At 39.5% G+C, this 27,637-nt stretch overlaps 2 protein-coding genes across 3 annotated transcripts in view; one reads left to right on the plus strand and one right to left on the minus strand.

Annotated features, from left to right (window-relative positions):
• The window catches only part of ZW10 (zw10 kinetochore protein), a 29,866-nt gene extending 16,032 nt beyond the window's left edge, over nt 1-13,834 (minus strand). The window contains exons 1-7 of one of the 2 annotated variants that reach the window (XM_008589577.1): nt 13,638-13,834; nt 11,640-11,774; nt 6,320-6,421; nt 6,055-6,132; nt 5,742-5,901; nt 4,177-4,329; nt 3,468-3,659 (exon numbers count right to left, since the gene is read on the minus strand). In XM_008589577.1, coding sequence (XP_008587799.1) covers nt 3,468-3,659; nt 4,177-4,329; nt 5,742-5,901; nt 6,055-6,132; nt 6,320-6,421; nt 11,640-11,774; nt 13,638-13,742 — 925 coding nt within the window. In that variant the 5' untranslated portion in view covers nt 13,743-13,834. Of the gene's footprint in view, nt 1-3,467; nt 3,660-4,176; nt 4,330-5,741; nt 5,902-6,054; nt 6,133-6,319; nt 6,422-11,531; nt 11,550-11,639; nt 11,775-13,637 lie in introns of those variants that run through there. The other variant, XM_008589578.1, reaches the window with a different exon arrangement.
• Nucleotides 13,835-18,133: 4,299 nt separating this feature from the next.
• CLDN25 (claudin 25) lies at nt 18,134-18,823 on the plus strand. The gene has a single exon (XM_008589579.1). The coding sequence runs from the start codon at nt 18,134-18,136 to the stop codon at nt 18,821-18,823; it is 690 nt and encodes a 229-aa protein (XP_008587801.1).
• Nucleotides 18,824-27,637: the final 8,814 nt, after the last annotated feature.

Below are 27,637 nucleotides of genomic sequence, written 5' to 3' on the forward strand. Positions count from 1 at the left end.
GCGATCCGTTGCCGGACACGGAAAAAAGACAAAAGACAAAAGACAAAAAAAAAAAAAAAAAAAAAAAAAAGTTCTGCATTTCAAGTTAAAACTAGTTTAGAATAAAACCCCACTTATTTAATAATGAGTAAACATACTTTTTTCATCTCTGCATAGGATCTAATTGTTTATCTTAAGTAAAATATCAACACCTTATATTAAAGCAAAATATCTAGTCTACCAAACAGAATATTTCAATAACTTGTCTATAGTATAACTTACAGTATTTTTTTCCAGCACACTTTGAGGATATTTAGAATATCCTATTGATCAATTAAATAATAGTTAAGAATCAGCATCCAATGTACAAGGAAGAAGACCATAAAAGGCACCAGCTATTTTGAACCTACTTCTGATTCACCAAGAAAGATCATAGGGGGTTAAAGGCCTTAGAAGAAAGTGACCATATTGTCTGAGCCTTAAGGTACCTTACAATGTCTAAAAGTTAGGCCTGCATTGTTCAATACAGTGGCCACCAGCCACATTTTACTACTGAACACTTGAAATGTAGCTAGTGTGACTGAGCAACTAAACTTTTTAAAATTTTAATCAATTTAAATTTAAGTTTAAAAATGGAAGCAGGGATGTATGTGGTTAAAAAGGGGTAGCACAAGGAGCCTTGTGATGATGGAATAGTTCTGTATCTTGATTGCAGTGGTGGTTACATGAATCTACACATATGATAAAATTGCACAGAACTACACACACACACACACACACACACACACAGGTGCATGTAAAACTGGTGAAATATGAATAAACTCTGTGAACTGTACCAATGTCAGTTTCCTGGTTTTGCTATTGCACTATAGTTACACAAGATATTAACATTGGGGAAACTGGGTGAAGGGTACTTGTGACCTCTGTTGATTTTTTTGAATAAAAATAAAAAAATAAAAAATAAAGCAGTGTAAAATAGTTTTCTGCTAAACACAATTTCATTGTTTTGATAAGACTACATTTCACCGGAACTATTGCACCACATAAGATACTACTGTTCCATCATCGAGCACACATCAAGCACAAATGTCGTTTCTAGCATTTCACATTAACACCTTGCTGACCCAGTCAGTGTAAACAGATTGATTCCACTCCAATGATCCACTCATGTACACTGCAATGTACTTGTCTGAATATTTTATGCACACAGCACAAGTTATGGTGATACCTGTATAAATTGTGATGGGTAGTTAAATTGAAGTACTTATTTTAATCATGATATAATTCTTTTAGTAGCTTAAAAAAATAACCATAGACAGACTTTTAAATTTAAACCAGGCATACTACTGACGCAGACTAATGTAAAGATACAGAAGCTAGTAGTACCACTACAACAATAAAAGAAAAAAATACTAGAAGAAAATAGATACTTTGTTTTGTTACTCGTATCACACTGCACATGAACAAGATATGTGTGTGTTTGAGAATTTGCCAAATATATACACACACAATGTCATAGACTGATTTGTGTCCCCCCAAAATTCATATGTTAAAGCCCTAATCCCCAATGTGACCATATTTGGATATACAGGGCCTTTAAGGAGGTAACTCAAGTTAACTGAGGTCGTAAGGCTAGGGCCCTGATCCATTATGACTGGTGTTCTTATGAGGAAGAGTCACCAGGGATGCAAGCACACAGAAAAAAGGCCATGCGTGGGCACAGGGAGAAGGCCACCTGCAAGGTAAGAAGAGAGGCTTCAGAAAAAACCAAATCTGCCAACACCAAAAGAGCAATGGGAACATAAAACTATGTCATCAAAAAAAAAACTAACATTTTGAGACTGATTGGCAACCTGATATATCCATGCTGTATGCATAATTTATTTAATAGGAGTTTTCGAAAATAAGATTTAATGATAGACTTAAAATAAATTTTAAAATGTTTCTGATAAAGTATTCACTTGAGAGATTAGAAATTCATTAAAGTGTTTAAAAGGTTAAGACAATACAGTCCCTTGTTTTCAACTTGGTTTATTTGCTCCTGCAATGAACTGACCTGAATTCTAATTGTATTTGACCTGAATTCTAATTGTTAATTTGAAATTTCTGAAATTAATTTTCCTAAAAAATAAATAAATAAATAAAATTAAAGAAATTTTTAAAACCTAAGGATGTTTACATTGGTGATAAGATAGAGGGAAAATAACAGCTATTGTAAACAATTTGAAAATCCATCATGTGTAATAGGAATTAGACTTGTTCTGCAGGGCTCCACACAATAGAAACAGCACCAATAAAGCAGACATTACAGGGCAATATATCTCGAACAAACTTTTTAAACAACTACCCTAAAGATTTAATTTGCAAAATGGGCATTTTGGTAATAGTACTTAGTACAGACAGGAGATATGAGTTTTAAAAAACAAAACAAAACGAAAACCTTCCTGTTACTCAGAATTGCCCAGAAGCAAGATGGAATGCCTCAAGAGGAAGTGAGTTCCCTTTCCCTAAAGGTGTTCAGGTTGGCTGTATCATCAATTGATAAAATGCCATAGAGGAGATTCAAACATCAGAGTATTTGGACTGAATCACCTCTGATTCTTTCTAATCCTTGGATGTTTGTTTACAACACACTTTGTTTTTGAAAATAAAATTGGATTTCTCCCTAAGTGAAGGATCTGGGAACAAGAAAAACTACCTTGGATTTCTGCAGTTTATGCAATTCAGAAACTTCTTCTCTGCTCCTGTCAAAATTACAGAAAGAATTTCTTGCTTTATATATAAATTATTTATATATAAACAAACAAGTATATGACTTCCAGGAAGGCATATAAACAATAACAGCATTTCTTTTTTATTTATTTTTACTTTTTATTTTCCCCACAGCAAGAATGCTTGGCAGACAACTGGAAAAAGCAAAAAGCAGGTAAATCAATTAAACTAAAAAACAACAGTATTAAAAGAAAATACTAGAAGAAACTTTGCTTCTAGTAGTATGACAACCAAGAAAACGATTCAAGAAACACAGCAACTGGCTATTTCTTATGGGAATATATAAAGATCTAACCAATAGGCTGAGCTGGAATGCAATTTATTTCCTAGGTTAAACTTAGATTGTTTACATCAGATTAACGGGAATTTTCTCATCGAAATATGTAAAACAGCACTTGATTCATTTCTGCTTCCCTACTATAATTAAAGCAAGAGTCCCAATATGTGAGATGTTACTGGAAGTCCAGTGAGAGAGGTGCATCCCAGAATTCAATTAAAATAATATTACAAATACAGAATCTCGGGAACCACTGATGACCCTAATTGTCAATATAGCACAGAGAAGGAATGCAAAGTAGGCAAGAAACAAGAAGGTAACTACTTTGCTCCTATGGCATAATTTACTCATCCTCCCTTCACTCACATTACAGGCATTTTTACTTTAAAATAATATTTACTTTTCCAAAATATAAAAGCACTGCCTTGGGGATACATACCTAGAAGCTGTTTCTGGATCACTTCCAGTACCAGTCTGATCTTTGTAAAAACTTCAGATGGTGATGGATGTTCCAAGTCAGTCCTCACAGATTCAAAACGAACAATAACTATATTAGGCTGGCTTTCTATCACAGAATGAAGGGATGGGCAAGATGCCAGAGGCCTAAGGATATACTTCAGCAGCATCTGACCTGAAAAATCATATGAACACTTATCAAGAAGCACGAGAAGACACTTATAAAAAGTAAGCATATCAAAAAAAAAAAATCGATCTTTGAGCCTAACAACCAAAATACATATACCATGATATTACACACCAACCATTATGCACTGCAGGTTTTCTACTGATGTTTCCCAGACTGTCTACAGTCGATCTTTGAGCCTAACAACCAAAATACATATACCATGGTATTACACACCAACCATTATGCACTGCAGGTTTTCTACTGATGTTTCCCAGACTGTCTACAGATTTTTACTTAAATTATTCGGGGGGAAGAAAAAAGAATAAGAGCTAGTTTTTTAAAAAGACAAAATCCAAACCCTTAATAAAAAGGGTAATATTTATGACAATTCCCTTTGATAAATCATGAGACCAAACCCTATCATTAACACTCTCCACAGAATATTTTATAATCTTTTCTGCCATCCCTTTAATACTAGGCCTTCTGAGACTTCAAGTAAATGAAACAAAGTAGCATGTTTTACCAAATGATTTAAGCTTGGTGTGTAGTTCTCCAAGAATGGAAAATGCCAAGAGGACAGAACTGATGGACAGCACGGGAGTCTTCTCCTCTTTCTGGGATTGCTCAGTGCATAAATGAAGTTCCGTTTGTAGGCAAGATTCCAAGCTGCTAGTATCTAAGAAAAAGTGGGGGGAAATATCAGCTGTCTCAGCAATACAAGATATTCCCACTTTTATTCTTCAGAGCCTATTCTCTACTGAGATTCCTAAATATGTAGTTTTATTACAATATACTTCGAATGCAACCAAATATTCATTATAACATATATGTCCTTGGCATCACTTTAAAACAGGAAATGACTTTTTACTGATAAGTTCAAAGAATCAAACTAAGTGTAAAAGAAAGATGATGTGCCTTTAAGAAATGCTTTCTAAATATGTATTGAATGACTAATGCAAGGAATAAAAAATGAGGTCTTAGTTTCATAGACCTGCTCTTCTATGTTCTTTCTGCCAAACTAGTTTAACAGGTAGGGTGTGTTATCACAAAGCTTTCAGCGCACCTGCCATCTTCTCTTAATTTACAGTCTACTTGGGAATAGAATTTAAAATTTTCTAGATTATTTCCTTCAAAATACCTGACATACATATACATATGTGTATGAGGGTACTTCAAAAAGTTCACAGAAAAAAAAAAGTTCATGGAAAGATCCCTATTATCTTTTAATTCAATTTTTCCACGAACTTTTTGAAACACCTTCGTACGTGTATCTATGTACACACATACATACACAATGTATTTGGGAGCCAAAGTGCACATAGGCAAGGGAACAGGGGGAGACTATGAGGTTTCCCTTGAAATATACTAAATTTCAAGATCCAGTGTTGGAAAACACACCAGGTATAATGGCATGTCCTTTACATACACCTGAAGTTTCACTCTCAAGGCAAACAACACATCAAAAGAAGCCCACACCAAGGTGGGCAAAAGAGCTGAGGGCCAACTAGCACAAATCAAAGCCAGGGATGATGTATCCTATTTCTTCACTTTGCAAAGCACTCCCTAGCTAATGATTTTGTCACCATTTTTTCCCCAAAGAACTGAAAACAATTAAGTCAAATCCCTTCTCTACCCACAAGCCCATTAACCCCATCATCTTTTCTCAGCAAGACAGAGAATGGCTAAACAGCTTCTTTAAGCTTTCTAGCTAAGATAAACTGTTGGAATTAGGGCTATTGGGAAAGAGTACATCCTACAAGGCAGTGGAAACTAGTGTGGTCTCAAACTGCTACCATTTCCTCTAGCACACTCTTACCATGTGGACTCCACCCACCCAATCATCTTTCCTCATTTTCCTAGGGAAGGGGACAGAAGGATGGATGTAAGAGAAGCAAAGTGAGGGTACTTTAGGGACTCAGATGAGTTAATCCTAACAAAGCACCTTGCTTAATGTGAGAACTCAATATAAATTTGAGAGGTTATGAACGAAACCTTCTCATCTATCAATACAAAATATTTAGAGTATATCCAGAGGCCAAACTGGTTCAGGCAGATTAAGCAAAGCAGTCCACCTGAGGTCAGCAGCACCTTTTGATGGTGGGAACTTCCATACAATCAGCTTCTGCCACTCTTCTCCAAGGTGATAAAGTATGTTCTGTTTCTGTATTGTGAGCTCCATGCTGAGAGATTTCAACATTTTTAAATCAAAGCATTTTCTGGATTTTAATAACTTCAAGCATTTCTGTGCCTGGTAGTAAAATGGAATCATTATTGAACATTCCATCTGGACTCAGGGCAATTAGAATATACTTGTATAATAATAAAGAATACATGTGACATAAAATTTACTAAAAACAAGAATAGCACTAATTGCTCATGTTTTGCAGAAAGGATTTAGTACCTCTTCTAGACGCTGAGCAGCAGCGACATACTTCTTCTCTGATAATGCACAATTATATTCATCAATAGCAGTAGAAAACTGAAAGGACAAGTATAAGTTATTACGTACTTTAATTTATACAGCCTATTATTTCAAGTATCTGTTTTAAAAATATTTTAAAAACCACCATATCATCAGCAGATACCCATTGAATAATGAGACCAATTGAAAAAAAAAATAACTTTCTCAGCACCAAAACACTAAAGCTCAAGTTGAGTTTACTAACCTCTTGTAGCTGTTTAAGCAGACTTAGGACTACTGAGTCTCTTTCCAACTGTTGCTTCAAGTCTGTAAATTCAGTAGTTGATACATGAAGATCCCTGCGGACCTAATTCACACATCAAAGACAAGTAATTTAAGCCATACCATCCCTAAGAAATAAAACATTTACAGCTAATCAATAAGTGTTATTAAGTCAATATAATTCATGTTGAAATTTAAATGCTAGTTCAGACTGGAATAAAAATCACAGAATGTAGAAAAAAGAGGTCTTAGAGGTCCACCTAATCTAAACTTTTATCCCATGCAAGAATACTCATTCCCATCAACATAATATCCTCATGTCATCATCTATTCTTAACTTAAGCAGTTATCTTTCATCAGAGAGCTCATCTACCTGGATTACTAGAAGGGTACCCCCACTGCAAAGCACAATTGGATAGCTCTAACTATTAGAAACATTTTTTATGTTGAAGCAGAATCCACCTCCCATTCTGTCCCACCTTTTTAGTGACTTTACACCATCAATTATTTCCTCTCTTCTATATCTTTAACCTTTCCCTAATTCATCTTCATTTATCCACTCATGAAATATATATCAACTGAATACCTACTAATGCATGGCTCCTTCCATCAAATTTAAATGTTAAAATTTCTCCCATTTTTAAGAAAAAATTCCCTTCACTTCAGCAACCACCTTTTTTCTCAGCAGCTGCCGTATTTCTCTCCTCCCCCTCACAGCTTCTGAAATAGTGACCCATACTGTCTTTATCTTCTCACCTCTTTTTCACTCTACACCTCACTGTAATCTGGTTTCTAGCCCCACCATTCCACCAAAACTGTTCTTACCAAAACACAAAACAACTCCTGGTCGCTAAATCCAAAGCATACATTACCAGTATTTAACTATTTAACAGTATACTGTTACTTTCCTTCCTTCTGAAAAATTCTTTTCCCTTAGTTCCATAATACCATTCTCTACTGATTTTCCTTAGTTCTCTAGCCATTCCTTTTTACTTTCTTTTGAGAGCTTCATTTTCCCTCTGGCCACTCCACACATATTGATATTCCTTTCTCCCGCGTTAGGTTGTCTTCTAACTCTGAACTACTGGTTCTCAGCAGGGAGTGACTTTGCCCCACCCTCACCCAGGGAAATTTGGCAATGTCTGAAGACAACAATTGTCACACTGAGGGAATTCCCTGGCATTTAGTAGATAGAGGACAGGGATACCGCTAACATTCTACAATGTACAGGACAGACCTCCACAACAAAGAGTTATCCAGCCCAAAATACCAATAGTGATGAGGTTAAGAAACCCTGCTTTGTCCATCCTCATGGCTTCCATTTCTAAGTGCTGCTACCTCATGTGCACATCATTTTCCCAGCCTCCGAACATGTATACAAGTAGGATTAATGTGCAAAATATCTGCTAAAATCCATTCTCCTTTTTTCCACATTAATGGCACCCAACTAAACTATATGTTATAGCCTCCATCACAGTTGGATGTGACCATGTGTCTAAGATCTTACCAATGGAATGTAAGCAGAAGTGATGTGTACCATTTCCAACTCTGAGTCTTAAGAAAATAGATGTGCCTGTTCCATGCCCTCTCTTTGCACTTTACCTCCAGCTATAAACTGGACATGGGTACAGAACAGATTCAACCATGCAAATAATGACAAAATCTTAGAGCAGTGCTTCTCAAACTATAACGTATATACTATCAGTTGGTGAATCTCATTAAAATGCAGATTCTGATTCAGTAGGTCTTGGTTGAAAGCCTGAAATCCTACATTTCTAACACCATGCTTCAACCAACTGAGCTAACCGGCAAGCCCCTAAAATTGATTTTTGGAGGGGGGGGGGCAGCTGGCCAGTATGCTGAAATCCTACATTTCTAACAAGCTACCAGGTATTGCTAATACTGCTGCCCTACAGACTTTTGGAAAATAATCTTTCCTAGAGGTCTCACATTTCTGCACTGTCTTGCAAATGAGGCAATGACTGTCTTTAGTTCTGGGCTATCTTTTCAAGGATGTCTATGTAGCAAACAGCTTTGGAAAATAGAGACAGTTCCTCCCTCCAAAGCAAAAGGGAGGTATGCTTGATAACCATTTTAAAAGATTCAGGAGTCCTCTTCTATAAGGCAATCCCCACTGCACAATGCTCTATAGGAATTGGGACTTGGGCAACTGATACAAAAGTGCTGATATTCTGGCTAATACTGTGAATAATAAACTGTCCTTCATCTCTCACCAAGGAGACTCATGTCTTCTACCAGAACCCATGAAACTACAGCAGGCTAACTTGTTGACTTACACGTAGGTTAAAATCTCAGTTCTTGACACAGACTATACTAGAGTAGCTAGGCCCTAAATTATAGAATCAGCTAGCTTGCTAGACCACTACAATTAAAAAAAAAAGTATCTTGTTTGAGCCATTGCATTACTTTATTTTTTACAACAGCTTGGCCTTCCACTTAAATCAATCCAACTGCCTTTGCAAGTCCATTTGGATATCCCACAGGCTCCTTATACTCTTCAAATACCTCATAAAAACCTGCTCTTTGGACCAACCTGTGGCTCACTCGGGAGAGTGCGGTGCTGATAACACCAACCACGGGTTCGGATTCTAAATAGGGATGGCCTGTTCGCTCCCTGGCTGAGCGTGGTGCTGACAACCCCAAGCCAAGGGTTAAGATCCCCTTCCCGGTCATCTTTTAAAAAAAAAAACAAAAACCTGCTCTTTGGAGCAACCTGTGGCTCACTCGGGAGAGTGCGGTGCTGATAACACCAACCACGGGTTCGGATTCTAAATAGGGATGGCCTGTTCGCTCCCTGGCTGAGCGTGGTGCTGACAACACCAAGCCAAGGGTTAAGATCCCCTTACCGGTCATCTTTTAAAAAAAAAAAACAAAAACCTGCTCTTTCTCTAGATTTTCCATTTCAGTGATGGAATAATCAGTGACCTAGTTCCCCAGTTATCTTTAACTCCTGCACATTTCACTCCCCACATCAACAGGTCCCAAAGATCCTATCTCTTTAATGTCACTACGATTCATCCATTTTTCTCCATCCCCATTGCCAGTGCCTTTAGAGCAGGTCACCACCCTGTTCTTCTAGATTATTTTAACTACTTCCTAACACTTTAACTGCTGTCTTATTTCCCAATCTCATTTCCCTCAAGGCCTTTCTTCAAACTGCAAGCAGAATGGGATTCCTAAAATTCAAATCTGATGTTACTCCCTTGCTTAAAGCCTTCCTTGTCTTCCGCAATGCCGACAAGGTAACATCCATACTACTAATCTGATACATGAGGTCCTTGCTTACCTTCCTAATCTCATCCCATGCCCCTTCCCACCACACTCCCTAAATACATCACAGGAAATACCTTCAGCTCCACAAAAGTGACATCTCTCCACTCCCTCCATGCCTCTGCAATGCTATCCTTTACACCTAACCAAAACATTCATCCTTTCCCTGTTGCCTAATTAATTACCTATCACTTCAAGTCTTGGTTTGAATTGTATTTCCTACAGGAAGCCATAATTAGCTACATCTCCTCTCTCTAACTGGATTACTCCTATTTACTGTTGTATCACACTACTTTACTCATCTACATAAGGCATGAGATTCACATTTTGAAATAAAAAACTGTCATATTCAGCAACTATCACAGGATCTGGTACCTTGTAGGTGCTCAATAAATACATCAAATGACTGAATAAACCTCTTTATAGCATTCACCTATTGAATCTAATCCCTTTCTCGAGCCATAAATCTGAACCTTTCTTCCATATGACAGGACTTCAAATATTGAAAGTGTTTCTTCCCAAGGCTAAATATCCTCAATTTCTTTCATTGTTCTTCAAACAGTACAGTGTTCAAGCCTGGACCTTCTATTCTGGACCAGCCATCTTTCAAAACACAACCACCAGAATTGAATAAATTTCACCAGTCATAATCTGGCCAGAAAAAGGTACAAGGAGTCCATTACTGTCTTGTTCCAGGCATTTCATTTCTAATAGCACAATGTACTATTGTACTATTGACTCAATCAAATAATCAACTGATTATGAATATCCTCTGGGAATATTTTTTGCTCTTGCCAGGGTTGCAGAGTAACAGATTCATTTTTTAAATCTCTAATCAGAATGATTGGTGAATGAGCTGCTAAATAGATTTTCTAGGTAACCAGTGGTTTCCTAACTTGTGATTGAAGTTTTACAGAAAACTTCAGAAAAATACATTTGTTCACTTCCCTTCTTTAATAACTAACATAGGGAACAGACTTTATAACTTTCCTTGGTATTAACAACCTTGAGAATACATCATCATCATGATTTTGGATATCAATAAGTCCTGAGCAATAATTTAGAAATAAATATAGAAGACACCTAAGATTGGACTTTGTTTAAATCTCTGATGTCAGCATGCTCTCTATTTTTGCCTATTTTTCCTAAAAGAAAACTACAGGAGAAAATTCTGGTTTGATAATAAATGTACACATATTTTTAAAATTATAAAGTGGATATTACTATTTCCAGACTTACTACCTTTAAGTGATGATAGCACTCCAGCAAACATGGTAAACATCTCTAAAACCTGCTAGATTTTCCATAGGAAGTATATCAAGCAGTAGCCCACAAAATGACACAATACAAGAAGGGCAAAGATCCTCTGCATGCCCTAGGAAAGTGGCTTTATGACAGGAAGTAGAGTGGTTGTGGTGAGCAAACCAAGCCAATTTTCCAGAAGAAAGACAAAAGACAAAGAAGATTGTGCTGAAGCCTGAATGTGTTGAGGCCAGAAGCAGATCTAAGAGAATGCTGGCCATTAAAAGATGCGAGCATTTTAAATTAGAAAACCAGCAAAAAGGCCAAATGCTCCAGTTTTAAGCTTTATCTATTTTTATTTTATTATGAAGACAATAAAATCCTGAGGTTATTTTTTCTAATTTACAAAGTGCCATTCAAATGCAAGACATTGTTATCATAGCTAAAAAAATTTTTTACCATAAAAAAGTTACTTAAATTGTAGTTTTGGAAAACATTTTTATTTCAAAATCAAAGGTCACCCTACAAACATTTAGTTCGACCTCCATTTACCAATAAGGAAAGTAAGGTCTTGAAAAGTTATACAGAATTGAGTTGTCTTAGGAATCAGGAAGCTGAACTGCCTCCCTACAAACCTACCCAATATTATAACTTATCTTTACCTCACTCTCTATCCTGGATTTCAGCTGGTACAGAATTGAGTTGTCTTAGGAATCAGGAAGCTGAACTGCCTCTCTACAAACCTACCCAATATTATAACTTATCTTTACCTCACTCTCTATCCTGGATTTCAGCTGGTCAATGTCATCAGATAGCTTATCCACCTGGGTAACCAAGTCCTGTGCATTCTTCATGCTAGGCAGGAATTCACTGTACTTCTTGCTGATCACACTGCACACCTCGCCCTATGATATAAGACAGAAGAATTATAAAGCAGTAAGATGAGTAGGGAACTGTTTAAAAATATACAGCTCATCTTCCATGTTGGAGCCTTCTTGCCAATTACCCACACCCATTCACTTTCCCTCCAAGCCAATAGGTTTCTTTCAAAAATACATTTCTCCCACCCTTAAGGGTCTCATAACATTATTTGGATAAAAGAAGACAATGATCACCAAACCCCAACAGTGCCCAAGGGTTGTACAAATGCTGGAAAAGAAAAAGATGGAGCCATAAGTTCTCATGCTGAACTATATATCACACTGCAGCCACCAATTTTGATCATATATCTAACAGAAAAGAAAGCAAATGGACACATTAAATCCATAATCTGTATACCTCAATCAATTTATTAATTTCTATCTCCTTGCCTATAAAATTTTAAGGCCTAATCTTATAACTCTACATTGATTTGTATTTCATCTCCTTTAATTCAAATTATCTTAACAAATTACTGAATACTTTGTATTGAATTATTCAATCCTTTGGAATATACAAGAGTAATTTATACTTGTCCACAAACTCCCTTTAGGTAGGAAAGATACTATACACTTAAGTAACTAGAATACAGGGCTGAAATGTAATATAGCAACAGAGTGACAAAGTCCTCCAAGAGTACAACAAAGAAAGAGATCATCTCTCCCTGAGAGAAAATAGGGATATTTTTTATATAGGAAACTACATTTGAGATGTAATTTGAAAAATGGGTAGAAATACTACAGATAAAGATGGAGAAATTGCAGCAGAGTAAAATCTGGGAACTAGAAAAAAAAAAAAAATTGGGCCTGCTTGGAGCATGGAAAATAATTCTCAATTGACTGAAGATTCAAGTTGGTAAAGGAAACTGGCGAAAGGAAAGGTAGGGTAGGTCCAGAACAAGTAAGAGCCTTGAGTGTCATGTGAAGGTAGCTCTTACAAGTCTGTCCTCTTTCCATCACATTAAAAACTGGTGAAAAATCCTAAAGTCACACTGAAGAAGAGATGCCAGTGCAATGAATACATAAAATTTAGGAAACCACTTTTACAAAATCAGGGTTGTTAGAAAAAGCTATATCTTGTGCCTTTATGGTGCATGCCAAACTTGCTCCCTGAAATGCAGATTTATGCAGGTACACATAATTTTCAACAAAAGCAACTAAAGATGTGGGCAACCATTAACAAGGTAACATCAGCACAAAGTGAAACGCGTGCTTATCCGCTTTTTGTTTTTGTGTCAATCTCAAGGCAGCAAGGTCCATGTAGATGTTTTATAACACTCAGCATAATAGCCTCAAGGGCACGGGGATGAAGAAGAGTTTTAAAAACAAATTGAGGGGGTTAAACAAATGTCGGGAGGGGAATGGCGCAATCCTCCCAGAGCTATTATACTCAACAGATAAAGGGGTGGGTGGAGGAGATAAACGCCACAGATGAGGAAACAGGTCCTGTCCTCCTTTCTGTCCCTCTCATAAGCTCGCTCCCTAGATACCTCAGTGCTTCCAGTGCCACCTCCCGCCCTGCTGGTCTCTTCAGTCTTCCTCCTCCCCTAGCCCACCCTTCCCCAACCTAACCCCACTCCCCAACATTCCCCTGCCACCGCCTCTTCCTCCTCACAGTCTCAGGCCTCCTCGGCTCCTCTGTCCCCAATCCCTGACCGAGCGCCCCACACACACTTCTCGGCGGTCCCACTCCTCATTCTCCCCATTCAGCCCGCACACCCGTATCTCTCCGAGAGGCCCCACTCTGCTGGTACCCACTCTGTCTGCCCTTAGCCCCCCACTGCTCTCCAGTCCCCTCACTCACGGACCCAGCGTCCCTTTCCAGTCAGCCGACGGCTGCCCCGCCCTCACCTTGATCTCCTCCACCCGCCGGGTCAAGCGGCTGATCCGGGTGGCCAGATCCTCTTTCTCCAGCCTCCCCGAGTGTGCCAATACTTCTGTCACAAACGAGGCCATCGCCACGACGGAAACCAACGCCGAGTGGGTCACTTTCTCGCAGCCAGCGCGGCAGCTCGGTCCCGCCGGCGACTTCGGCGCGCGGCCTGCCGGGAAACGGAGTCTCCCGGGGCCCAGACCGCAGTACGGAAGGCGAGGGCCGCACTACAACTCCCAGCAGGCCCCGCGCCAGCCTCACCGTGGGATTTCCACGGTGTCCCGTAGTTGGCAAACTGGGCGGAGACACGTTTTCTTCCTTAGTTTTCAAATAGCTTGTCGCTTCCCGCCCATTTTTCATAGAAGAAGTTAAATGGTTTTCATCTAAAACCTGCCCTAACTGAACCTTTCTCAACTTCAAAACGCTTACCTGCGAAATTATCTAGCCGGAAGACCCAACGAGCCATCTGGCTCTTCTTTCATTAAATATTCACTCTCATTGGCCGCAGTGGCCGTCAGAATCTATGTGAATGTTGTGCAACGAAGTAGCGTCATCTCATTATAAATAAAAGGCTGCCTATAACTGCACTCCTTTTATATAACATAGTTTATATTAAATCTATGTTCATATATTACATCTATGTAATAATTACATATTTATATTACCTAGGTATAAACATTAGTCCTATTTCTTAGCACTTTCTATCAGAGATTAAAAATCAATTTTATCAAAAGCTTTTTAAAATTAAGTTTCATTATCTAAATGTATTGCATACTGAATGTGTTTACAATATACTACGTATAATATGATTCCTTTTTAAAATATAAATGAGTATGAGGGCCGGCCCCGTGGTTCACTTCGGAGAGCGTGGTGCTGACCACACCAAGTCAAGGGTTAAGATCCCCTTACCGGTCATCTTTAAAATATATATATATACATATGTATGTGTATATATTTTGTGTATATATATAAATATATATATTTATATTTATATATATATATAAATATTTAAATATATATAAATGAGTATGTATGTAAAGGATGTGCAGATGTACCTTGACTTATTTCCAATAAACCCATTGTAAATAAAAATATCGAATTTCGATTTAGGATATTTTCAATTTACAATGGGTTTATGGGACGTAGCCCCATCGTTAAGTCAAGGAGTTTACCGAATGCACATAGCTTTCACACCATCACAAAATCGAAAAGTAAGTACAACCATCATAAATCAGGAACCATCTGTACACCAAATTATTTCTCTGGGTGATGGGCTTATGAAGTCCTCTTCAGGACATCAAAACGGATGGGCTCTTTCCCTGTTTTTTTATTTTTCTACAAAAAAAATATACTGCTTTGATTCAAATATTATCTTCCATTTTTTAAAAAAGTATCTTGTGAGGATTGCCTCAAGTAGGTGCTGACCCTAAGGTCCCTACCAATTTTAAGTGTCTGTGGAACAATCTGCTTATCCTAGTGAAGCAAGAGCAGCTTCCTGTGCTGTGAGCAAAGGAAATGAAAGTGGGGATGAGACAGGAAGCACTGAAGGCAGAAATAACATTCTGGGAAGCACCTCTCCCCAGAAGACCAAATCAATTTCTGTTTGGCAGCCTTATTTTGAATTCTAAATACCAATAATGATAAGTGCCCAATTACTAAGAAGGACCTACAGATGAAATTTCTGAAAACTTGTATATTTATTAAGCAATTACTACATGACAGAAACTATACTAGGTGTGGGGATCCAAAACATGTGAATAAATAATGACAGAAAAAATATAACTACTGTTTTGGAGGTAGATGAGGGATGGATCCAGATTTAGTGTAACCTAAATCTCATACAGTTGCAGGGAGAGGGAGGATGCTTAAGGAATATAAAATAATAAATACAAAATTAGGTGCAGGCCTTGGACGGGACCTCTGCAAGTAACAAGACCTGAAGCTTAATCTACCTTGAGGAAGGTGCAAAGAGCAGAGGAAATAATGGTGGAGGAGCATCTAGTCTATGACTGCATCAAGGAGGAATTTGAACTGAGAATAGAAAGAGGTGTTACTTTAAGGTTGAGGTTCGGAGATCTTCCTCCAGGAAATCTATCCGTACGTATCTACAAATACAACCATGTAGGCTCCTGCCTCACCCTGAGCAGAGAGACTACTGGGTAAGGTGAGGGCTGTTCCTCAAAGTCCAAGAAAAAGTCAGGGAAGAGCCAGAAGTAGGCTGAGGACGAAAAAGCACACGTAATAGAGGGGATTGCTATGTGCAGTCAATGCATGCAGGAATGAATGAATACTTGAATAAAAAAAAGAAATTAATAAATGAGTTTTGCTTTTCGTCACTCACCTGACCCTCTTTATAGTTCACACTTATCATGGTTTATGTTTCCCAATTCATAGATTTTCTCAAATCATTAGGAAAAGGCAAGGAAATCAGGAGCAATATCTGACAAGATTTCTCCCTACCTATCATGGCTCACATATATGTGGCATACCTGGACTCAGGAAGCAAAGTATCAAACACACAGTTCTGGCCAGGGATAGTACAAGCAGACGGCATTTCCAGATTTGCATAGTATCTGCCATAGTGTTGATTAGCACATGTGGTTGTTATAAAATCAGCAAAAGGAGTTACAATTTTGAGAGAGAACCCCATTTCCTTCAAAATAGCATAAAAAGCGGGGGATGGGTACAGGTATGGATGAAACAAGATAGGTACGAGTGGATAATTTTTGAAGCTGAGTGATGGGATATGGGATTTCTTTATACCATTTGCTCTCCTTTGTATGTATTTGGATCCCTATATAGGATCCGAACTCGTGGCCTTGGTGTTATCAGCACCGCACTCTCCCGCGTGAGCCACGGGCCGGCCCATCCAGTCATCTTTAAAAAAAAAAAAAAAATGTGAACAGAGGAACACTTTGGTCAGACATTTTTGGCTTCAGTATAATAAATTCAAGTTTTCTCCTGTGTTTTTCTGTAAAGACTAACCCTCATCCACATGCTAGGTCACCAGTGTGCAGGGGTGGGGCAGAAGTCACTGCTGCGGACCGGGGACAAGAATGTGAAATGTCCAAGTCCCAGCCACCTGGCTCAAGTGTTCAATCTGTTTGTTGCCCACCAGCTGGGGGGGACCTTGGCAAATTACCTAATGTGAATCGCACAGTGACAGTATAAAAATTAAATACAGATATGAAGCATGTAGCCAAAAGTCTGGCATTTAGCTGTACTCAGTAAATGCAAATTATTTCCTTTCCTGTCAGAATCTGCTACTTGGCAGCAGCAACAAACAGGAATGAAAGCTGTTATGATCACCTTATTTATAGCTACTGTCCTAGCAGTGGCAGGAGCCTCAGAAGGGAGCTCTTCCCTCTGGGTATATTCTGGGTATAGGTAGGTTCCTTGGATTGAGGAATTTTAAAATTTTTTTAAATTAATATTTGTTGGATTTCCAGTTTTCAAAAATATAAAATGATAAATTGGTAACATTTATAAAATACATACAAAAGCAAAAATAGGAAAATAAAAACTATTCATAACCCTACCACCAAAATAATCACGGCTAACATTTTGTGTGTGTATATATATATACACACACACACACACATACATATATATATATATACACACACACACACATGCAAGTGTATGTACAAGTATTTATCTATATATACACACACACAGATGCGTGCACTTTTTTGTGAAAATGAAATTGCATTCTATATACTCTATATACTGTTTGGTCATCTAATATACACACACACACATGCAAGTGTATGTACAAGTATTTATCTATATATACACACACACAGATGTGTGCACTTTTTTGTGAAAATGAAATTGCATTCTATATACTCTATATACTGTTTGGTCATCTACTTTTCTCACTTATAAACACATCAAAAACTTTTCATGTCATTAAACTTTCTTCTATAATATCACTTTAAAATGGCTGCCTAGTAGTACCAAAATCTACAGTTATTAACAATATTTCAATGGACATGTTCATAAATCTTTGTACATACTTACTATTAATTAAGTAAATTCTTGGAGATAAGATGCTGGGTCAAAGTGTACATATATTTAAAAGTAGGAAACATGAAGTCATGCTCTCCAGAAAGAGTATATCAATGTATATTCCTAGAACATCTTTCTCATGATCTCAGAGCTGGGGAGTGATTGTAAGACTGTGAACTTATTCATCAGATATATATTGATGGCTTACTGGATGGCTTTTTTTTTCCTCTCATGCGACCCTCCCTCAGAATCCACACCCACATCTGATCTTGGACACACCCCCTAAACCAAAACATTGCCAAGTTCCTGGCACCTGCCTCAGCTGCAGCCCAGAAAACTGAAATAAAAACCCTCTCCTAATGTGAAAGATCTTCCATTCAAGCCTCCCCAGAAGTAGTCCCTGCTAACTAGTCATTGAGCAACACTTCCTCCTTTTCTTTCTGCCTTTGCGGTGGGAGCAACGATGGCCTGGAGTTTCCATGGGAAAGTGCAGCTTGGGGGGCTGCTCCTCTGCCTTCTTGGCTGGGTATGCTCATGTATCACCACCGTCCTGCCCCAGTGGAAGACTCTCAACCTAGAACTGAATGAAATGGAGACCTGGATGATGGGGCTCTGGGAGGTCTGCGTGAATCAGGAGGAAGGTGCCACTGTGTGCAAGGTCTTTGAGTCCTTCTTGTCTCTGCCCCAGGAGCTCCAGGTATCCCGCACCCTCATGCTAGCCTCCCAGGGACTGGGACTAGGGGGACTTCTGCTCTCTGCCTTCGGGTCTGAATGCTTCCAGTTTCACAGGATCAGATGGGTTTTCAAGAGGCGATTTTGCCTCCTGGGAGGGACTTTGGAGGCATCAGCTTCAGCTACTACCCTCTTTCCCATCTCCTGGGTGGCCCACGCCACCGTCCAAGACTTCTGGGATGACAGCATCCCTGAGATTATACCTCGGTGGGAATTTGGAGATGCCCTCTTCCTAGGCTGGGCTGCTGGTATTTTCCTAGCTCTTGGTGGGCTACTCCTCATCTTCTCGGCCTGCCTGGGAAAAGAAGATGCACCTTCTCCCTGGAGGGCTGACCTGATAGCTCCACCATCCTGTGCTCCAGTGGAAGAGTCAGACGGCTCCTTCCATCTCGTGTCAAGACCTAGTAACCTGGTCGTCTAGGACTGGCTTCTGCCAAGGGATCTCTGGAATAAAGGAATGTCAGTAGAGTCCTTTCTCTTCCTTACTGCTCATTGCTCTGTATTTGTTTGCCTCATTTTGGGGGATGGTGGTCACTGTCCCACTTGTCAAAAATTTGATAATCTTGGTGATATGGTGATTCACATTTCAGAATGAAAGATCAGGGCACAGGGTTTAACAAACATGCTTTTCTGAAAACATGATTTTTGGTTTTGAGATTTTATTTATATAAAAATGCTTTCAAACTCATAACATTAAACTCATATATATATCTGATCCTTTTATTACTAAGGAAAAATACATTAAAATACTGCATCCATCAGAGAAAATCTAATGTGAAGAGGCACTGTATGTATAGCTACAAAGCTGACGAAGGTGCCTTGGCAAAGGAAAATGAATTATTGGCACAGAATAGCACCATAGGAGAGCAATCCTCCTTTGCATCCATTTTCAGTCTCAGATACACAATTTGGTGCGTAAAAAAAACACATTTTTATTGCAGTAAATCATACATAATATAAGGACTGCCATTTTAAACATTTTTAAACATACAATTGTATGGAATTAGTTACATTCACAACACTATGTCACTACTACCTCTATTTCCAAAACATTTTCGTCATCCTAAACAGACTTTGTACTCATTAAGCGATAACCTCTCATTGTTCCCCCCACCTCTAGTAAGTCAGAAAACTGCCTGCAATGCTTATCTTATCAGCTACCCCTTCTCAATCAAGTTTCACAGCTCTTTGGGTCAAGTTCCAATCAGGGGTAAGGCTCAAATATCCAAGTGTTTACTTTCCCCCCCCCAGTGTCTACAAGAAGGAACCATTTTATTATTCATCCATCTGATCATATATTCACCCATGTAACAAATATTTATTGAGCACCTACCATGTGCCAGGCCCTGCACTAAGAACCAGTGATGAAATGGTAAGACAAAATTTATCCCTGCCTTTCATTCAGGCAAAAAGGGGAGACAGATATTAATGTGAAATCACTTAAATAAATGTAAATTGTAACTGACAAAATTTACAAATTTGGAAAGGTGCATGGTCCTATAAGATCATGCAATAGAAGGGATTTAACTCAGTCAGGAAGTCATGGTTGGGTACCCTAAGGAAGTGATAACTAGCTAAATGGTTAAGGGTGGATAGCAGTGCTACATGAAGAGGGGAAAGGAAAATCTATAAGGTGAGGCTGAGAAAGTAGGAAGGAGTCAGGCCTTGCAGGGCCTTGCAGGCCATCGGAAAGAACATGGTCTGAATTCTTAGGACCATGGGAAGCCAAGTGCATGGTCCAGGAATAGATGCTCAGCCCCCAGCCGACTGTGGCAGTAATCTGCTCTTTCTTATTTAGCAACTCATCTCTGGGCAGTTTCCTTATCACACAGTTGTGTAGGGTTTAAATGCTTTCACATATCTTAGTAGTCTCACTTAACACATCTTGAAAGATTTTTGTGTGGGCCGGCCCAGTGGCGCACTGGAGAGTGCGCTGCTTGGGAGTGCGGCGGCTCCCGCCGAGGGTTCGGATCCCATGTGGAGACCGGTTCCCGCTCACTGGCTGAGCCCGGTGCGGGCGCAACACCGAGGGTTGCGATCCTATTACTGGTCAGTAAAAAAGACAAAAAGGAAAAAAAAAAGAAAGACGTTTGTGGTTTGGAGAGCAGATATTATTCACTTTGCTAATAAGGAAATTGAGATTCAGGGAATTTAGGCAACATGCCCATGGAGAGTAATTAGCTGAGTCAGGACATGAACAAAGGGTTTTGATGCCATGGCTGCCTTTCTTCACCTCGTCCTGTTGCTTCATGAACTGGGTTGCCTAGACAATGCACCGAAACAAAGGGAAGAGTAGAACTGAAGCAAAAAATGGAAATGGAAAAACCAAAGACCAACAAAGAAAACCCTCCTTTGTGCTTATGTTGAGGTCCAAACAGGCTCTTTGATGCCAGATGGCTCACCTGCTCTTGCTGGTGGCTTGCAGCCCTCATCCTGATCCCACATGTGCAGGTGCTGATGATTTTTTTTTTCATCAGCATGTGATTAGGGCTTTCTCTGCAAAGAGGAAGATTTGTTAAGAAAATATTCTGTCTTCCCAACTCTCCTTCTAAAGGTCACACACATTTTTGAAAAATGGACATGGGGCAAGACTGCTGATGACATGTTGGCCAAGTAGGCAATGGCATGTCAGCCCCAGAAGGGAATGTGATCTGCATTTGGGTGAGAATTCACCTTTAGAGAAAGAGTCTGAGGAAGGAGACGCTGATCACCTAAAACTGCCACTGTTTTTATCCACCTGCTTTGAAGGGGGAAATAATGAGAAATAAGAGTAGAACTAATTAAATCTTAGCTTCAACACAGCCTTTTCTCACAGAGATTTGCGGCAAATTATTGCAATATTGAAAACATTTCTTTATTGTGGTTACACATGGAGAGGGTACAGTCAGGTGTGCTAGAAAGAGATATGAATCAATCAATATTTCAAGTCAAAAGCTTCTGTTATGTGCAAAGCATTGTAAGAAAATAACTCAGGGACTCACTAAATTTGATGCAGCTCAATGCTATCTTCTCCACAAGCCTGTCCTTGGGTCTAAAAATTTCACCATTCATGGTTAAGACATTCCAGAAAGTTCCTATTAAAATACTCATTGGCTACCTTTCTGAGCCTCTGAACTAGCTCTAGGGGAAAAGTCCTAAGGGAACCTGATGTGCGTTAGATACACTTGGGGTGGGAGGGAAGTCAGAAATGGTTTCATAGGCTTCTGGCCAGGAGATGTGTCTCAGCAGCCAGAGTTAGGACAATAAGAAAATCGGTCAGGAAAATGTTTGTTTGTTGTCATTGGCCTCTAATAGGGAACTGGAAGAAGCTGGAGTTTACTTTCCACTCTGTCAACTGACAGATTTTTTTTTTTTTAAGCAAGTCTGTTTTCTCACAACCCATCTATATTTAGAGGATGTGGAATGGACTTTTCTGTTGCCCAGAATTTTGAATAATACCTGAAAGCCATGTCCCATGGGTGATATGTGCATCATATTCTCAAGGGAGGGGCTAAACACATTGCTGATAAGAGGTGTCAATGGGTCAGACTTCAGACCCAATAGCCTTCAGGAGAGAAGCATCCAAATTTATTAGGGGAGGATTTTTGGAAGGGAATTCCTAACAGTTGAGAGTGTTGTGATGTTCTCTACCCTTCCCTGTGAGGTATGGGATGGAAATGGACCTCAAGAGAACCACTTATAGATCAGAGTTGTTCCCAGGAGGAAAGATCAGTATCTGAAGCATACCCATCCCACCCTGCCGAGCTGCAGAAATTCCATAAACCCACTCCTGCTGCCACCAGGATGGAGCCTAAGAAAGTTCTTGGGAAAACCTGACTTGAGTTGCAGAAGCATAGAGATGGGTGTCTGACCATCCCTGGAGCAGCCCGGAGGTGGGAGGCGGGCTGGAGTGGGATAGCGGCAGTGCCTGCATGTCTGCCTTTTCCTGGGGCAAGCTGGAGAGCATTCCATAGCCCAAATGGATGCTGAGGAAGGCACTGTCCCAGAGCACTGCTGGAAGGGGTGAATAACTAGGACAGGAGCTGAGAAGGACAGTAAGAGATCAGTCAGAAAACCCAAAAGCCATCAGGAATGAAGTGTGGAGGTTTTCTACAAGGTTCTCTGAAGAGCTCATAAAATGCCCCATACAATCAATAGGTAATAACTGGATTCCTACTATAACAAAAGCATTCAAGAGAGTAGTATAAACAATAGCTTTTTAACAAATAAAAAACATCCTTTGACTTCTCCCATAAACTCTTCTCCCCCAGGCTCTAGGGGAACCAAGTTGGGAGTGAGAAGAGGAAATGGAAGAAGGAGAGTGAAATATATCTGACATATCCTTCTGTACTGCTGGTTGCTGAACCTCAGAGTGAGGCCTGAACTAAGCACAGGGGAGAAGCACTGAAATAAACAGATGAACATGAACTTTGGATTTAGACTGCTCTGAACTCTATAATACATAAAAATAATTGTTTCCATACTCAAATATAACAATAAAGCTACAAGGTCTTCCTGAGATGCTGTCCAGGGGCACTGAAGGGAGATCCAAAAGATCACATTGAAGGTAGCAGTGAAAACAAAAATAAACCTGTTGACTCATCGGACCCTAACAAGTTCAGGCCACTCAATAAAGATATTAAAGAAAAAATACAAATTGAGCATCCCTAATCTGAAAATCTGAAATCTGAAATGCTCCAAAATTTGAAACTTTTTGAAAGACCAACATGATGCCACAAGTAGAAAATTCCACACCTGACCTCATGAGACCAGTAGCAGTCAAAACGCAGGCACACAACACAGTTTATTCAGCATCCCCAAGAGAAAATGCTCCTAGCCCCCTTTAGCTGCAATACATCTTTTCCACACATGCCCAGATACCCCCGTGTAAGCACACGCACGATGGGTAATAAAATGGCACAAGTGCAGCTGCACACACCAATGGCTGGTTCCCCATGATGCCTCACGTGGGGCCAAGACCTACCTGCACTACTCATTGGTTTTCTTGCTTATTCTCTGTTCTGCGGTGTAAAGATGTTGAAAATGTCAAAAAGGCCTGCAGATACCCCTAGGAATAAGAGTGACAAGATAAAGAGAAAGCATGTATGTTTATCAATAGCACAGAAAGTCAAGCTGTTGGAGAAACCAAATAGCAGTGTGTGAAATATCTTACAGAAGACTATGGTGTTGGAATGACCACTGTATATGACCTGGAGAAAAGAAGGATAAACTGTTGAAGTTCTATGCTGAACGTGATAAAATAGTGTAAAAATAGAAAAACACCACATAATGCTAAAAATGAATATCTTGATTGTGTATTGAAAGAGTAAATCCACCAGCGCTACAGTGAACACATGCCACTCATGGATGAAATAAGCAAAGATCTATCACAATTAACTGAAAGCTGACGGAAACTGAATATTCAATAGGCTGGTTGCAGAAATTTAAGGAACAACATGGCATTAAAATTTTAAAGATTTGTGGTGATAAAGCCTCTGCTGATTATGTAGCACCTGAGAAATTCATTGACAAGTTTGCCAAGGTCATCACTGATGAAAATCTGATGCCAGAACAAGTCCATAAGGCTTATGAAACATCACCGTTTTGGTGTTATTGCCCCAGAAAGACACTGCTTACAGCTGATGAGACAGCCCTTACAGGAATTAAGGATGCCAATGACAGAACAACTGTGCTGGGATGTGCTAATACAGCAGGCAGGCATAAATGTAAACTTGCTGTGATTGGCAAAAGTTTCTGTCCTCTCTGTTTTCAAGGAGCGAATTTCTTACCAGTCCATTATTATGCTAACAAAAAGGAATGGACCACCAGGGACATCTTTTCTAATTGGGTTCACATTTTGTGGTCACTGGAGGAAAACTGGACTCAATGATGACTGCGCGTTACCCCCTGACAACTGTTCTGCTCACCCTCCTGCTGAAATTCTCAAAGCTAATATTTATGCCACTTACTTTCCCCCAAGTATGACTTCATTAATTCAGCTATGTGACCAGGGTATCCTTAGATCAAAGAAGAGTAGATATAAAAACACTTTCTTGAACAGCATGCTAGCAGCAGTGAACAAAGGCATGGCTGCAAAAGGTTTTCAAAAGGAGTTTAGCATGAAAGGTGTCCTATGTGCTGTTGCCAATGGTGAGAACACAGTGACTAAAGAAACAGTTGTGCATACCTGGCACAACCTGTGGCCTATGATTATGTTCAGTGATGCTGATGAATAAGGTAGTGACTTTGAAGGATTCCACGTGTCAAGTGAGAGAAAAAGCCTGACCTCCTTACATATGCAAACAGTTGTGCATACCTGGCACAACCTGTGGCCTATGATTATGTTCAGTGATGCTGATGAATAAGGTGGTGACTTTGAAGGATTCCACGTGTCAAGTGAGAGAAAAAGCCTGACCTCCTTACATATGCAAAAAATAAACCTTCAAGTCCATTAGTGACCTAGAGGACGTGGATATCAAAGAAGTCGATAATGAAGCTCATCGATAATGAGGCTCCAGTTGTTTACTCATTGACAGATGGCAAAATAGCTGAAATGGCTCTGAATCAAGGTGATCATAATAGTAATGACGAAGATGATGTTAACACTGCAGAAAAAGTACCTATAGACAACATAGTGAAAATGTGTCATGGGCTTATTGAAGGACTAGAGCAGCATGCATTCATAACAGAACAAGAAATCATGTCTGTTTATAAAATCAAAGAGAGATTTCTAAGATGAAAACAGTTGTTTATGAGGCAGATGACTCCAGAGGAAACATTTTAAAAGCCATCCAGCAGAATGCCTCCTCATCCCTAGAAGACCCACCTCCCAGTCCCTCAACTGCTTCTGACATTTCTTTTCACCTTAAAAAAAAAAAAAAAATACAGTGTACGGTAACTCTTTACTCAAAACCCACACCACAGGTGGAGACTGAAAGCCTGCAGTTTGTTGTTACTCGGCAGTTGTTACAGGTCTTCTGGTGACGCTTCTGTGCTGCTCAGTTACCCTGAACACATTATTTGTTCACTGTATTAATGGAATGTCACATTTTTTATTAAGTACCTATGTGCAAAAATGTAAGAAAATGATTGCTCCCCAGTAGCATACAAATTCAGTCAGTAATGATGGTGACCAAACCATAGACTTTCCACATGGATGGCTGAGATAGTGACACCTTTGCTCTCCGATGGGTCAATGTACACAAACTGTTTCATGCACAAAATTGTTTAAAACATTATATAAAATTACCTTCAGCCTATGTGTATAAGATGTGTATGAAACATAAATTAATTCTGTGTTTAGATTTGGGTCCCATTCCCAAGATATCTCATTATGTATATGCCAATATTCCAAAATCCGAAAAAATCTGAAACACTTCTGGCTTAAGCATTTCAGATAAGGAATATTCAATTTACATATCTAAAACAGGAGAAGAATCAGACCCGAGGTACTGTAATTTTTATAACCAGCATAAGCCCTGATCCCTTCGATAACACCATCTTCCAGTCACACTAGCCAACATGAACATATCCACTTGACAGAGACCTATAATTCCCTAGATAGCTGCATTATGCCCTATTTAGAATCCACCTGTGGGCCCCATGCGGGCCAGGGCAACCCTTAAAATTCTTGCCCCATACTGCATTTCCCTGTGAGAAATCCGTCTTAGGCTCTACTTGAGTCACTGTTATGTTTACTCTCTCCTTTAACCCTTAAAACATAATTATAAGGTAGTATTTTCCTGTTTTATAGTCCAGGAAAACAGATTCAGCCAGTATTTGAACTCAAATGTGTCAGATCCCAATGTCAATATCCTTTCCACAGAACCACATCCCGTAAGAGACATGTGGACTCAGTAATGATTTGTAAATCAGGAAAGCTGTAGAACTGCTTAAGTTACGAATGAGCTCTGACTATTCCTTAAGCAGGCAGTCAAGATGACTTCATGAATGACGGTACTACTTTCAGGTCATCACTGCAGATCCTGTTCTTCCTGTTAAAATCTAAATGCTAATTTAGAAAGATTATCTTTGGTGTGCTGTGGTACTTCTAGCCCACCATCAGGACTCAACAGAAAACTGGCCATCCCTGCATGAATACTATTAATACCAGGACCAGCACACATTTAATTTTCAAAGTTCACTACTGATAGTTTTCCTGGGTACCAATTCTGTGTCAGCTTGTCAATTCCAAGACATATAAATTCTTTAGACAGTTTCTATGCCCTACTTTTACTCAAAATTAATATTCTTGTTCATTGCTTATCACTTCCTGGGTACCAATTCTGTGTCAGCTTGTCAATTCCAAGACATCTAAATTTAGACAGTTTCTATGCCCTACTTTTACTCAAAATTAATATTCTTGTTCATTGCTTATCACAATTTCTTCACCTAGTATAGTAGGACCCCAGGCTTTTCTTATATTGAGAAAGGTCTCTGACCTGTTGGACCCATTCCTTAAGCAGATTTTATTCACCTGTCTAAAAATGGCCAACAGCTAACACAACAAGGAGGTTGAGAAGTCATCTTAACCAGTTAACAACTAAATAGGCAATGCAGCAATCAAGTGTGCTGAAAGACATAGAGACACTGTAAAGCTAAACGACTACGCCGATCGTAGGGTTACCACAATTCATAACTAAAACCAAAATGTTTCATTATTTTAGTTACAGTAAATTTTCCATCTGTATTGTCCGGGTTAGGGGTTAGGGCCCACAAATCCTTCAAACCCATTGTACAGACTGGGTCACCAGACCTCACACACACAGGTTCACGCTAGGTAACTGGGAAAGATCCCGGGAACGGTTGGCAGACAACATGAGCTCAGTCCTCAGCAACGGCAGCAGCAGCAGCTTACAGGTCCGGTGGCGGTGGTGGCCTCTTGGAGGGTCCCAGGGGCCCTGGCAGCAGCTTGCAAGCAACAACCTCCAGCAGCAGTAGCAGCCTCCCCATGACCCCCCAGGGGGCATCCCGGTAGCCAGAGGATGATGACCCATGGATCAGAGCTTTATACTGAAGTCCATAACCCAGGACACCTGGGTGCACATGCGCAATTACATTAGTCAATAGCCAAGGAACACTTGGGCACACATGCATATTTACATCAAATGCTCGGCAAGATTCTGAACATCTGAGGGGTCCTGACCATTTTCCTATATTTTCCCAACAAATGTCCTTAAAATATCTCAGGCCCATTCTACCCTGACTTGTAGTAGATTGTGACAGTTTATTATTCAACAACTTAAAAAAGAATATA

The sequence above is a fragment of the Galeopterus variegatus genome, unplaced genomic scaffold (genome assembly GCF_000696425.1).
Source record: "Galeopterus variegatus unplaced genomic scaffold, G_variegatus-3.0.2 Scaffold5533, whole genome shotgun sequence".
NCBI classification, from domain to species: domain Eukaryota; kingdom Metazoa; phylum Chordata; class Mammalia; order Dermoptera; family Cynocephalidae; genus Galeopterus; species Galeopterus variegatus.

What these genes read in the sequence shown, in the direction of transcription:
- CLDN25 (XM_008589579.1), top strand. Translation starts at nt 18,134, where the DNA reads ATGGCCTGGAGTTTCCATGGGAAAGTGCAGCTTGGGGGGCTGCTCCTC.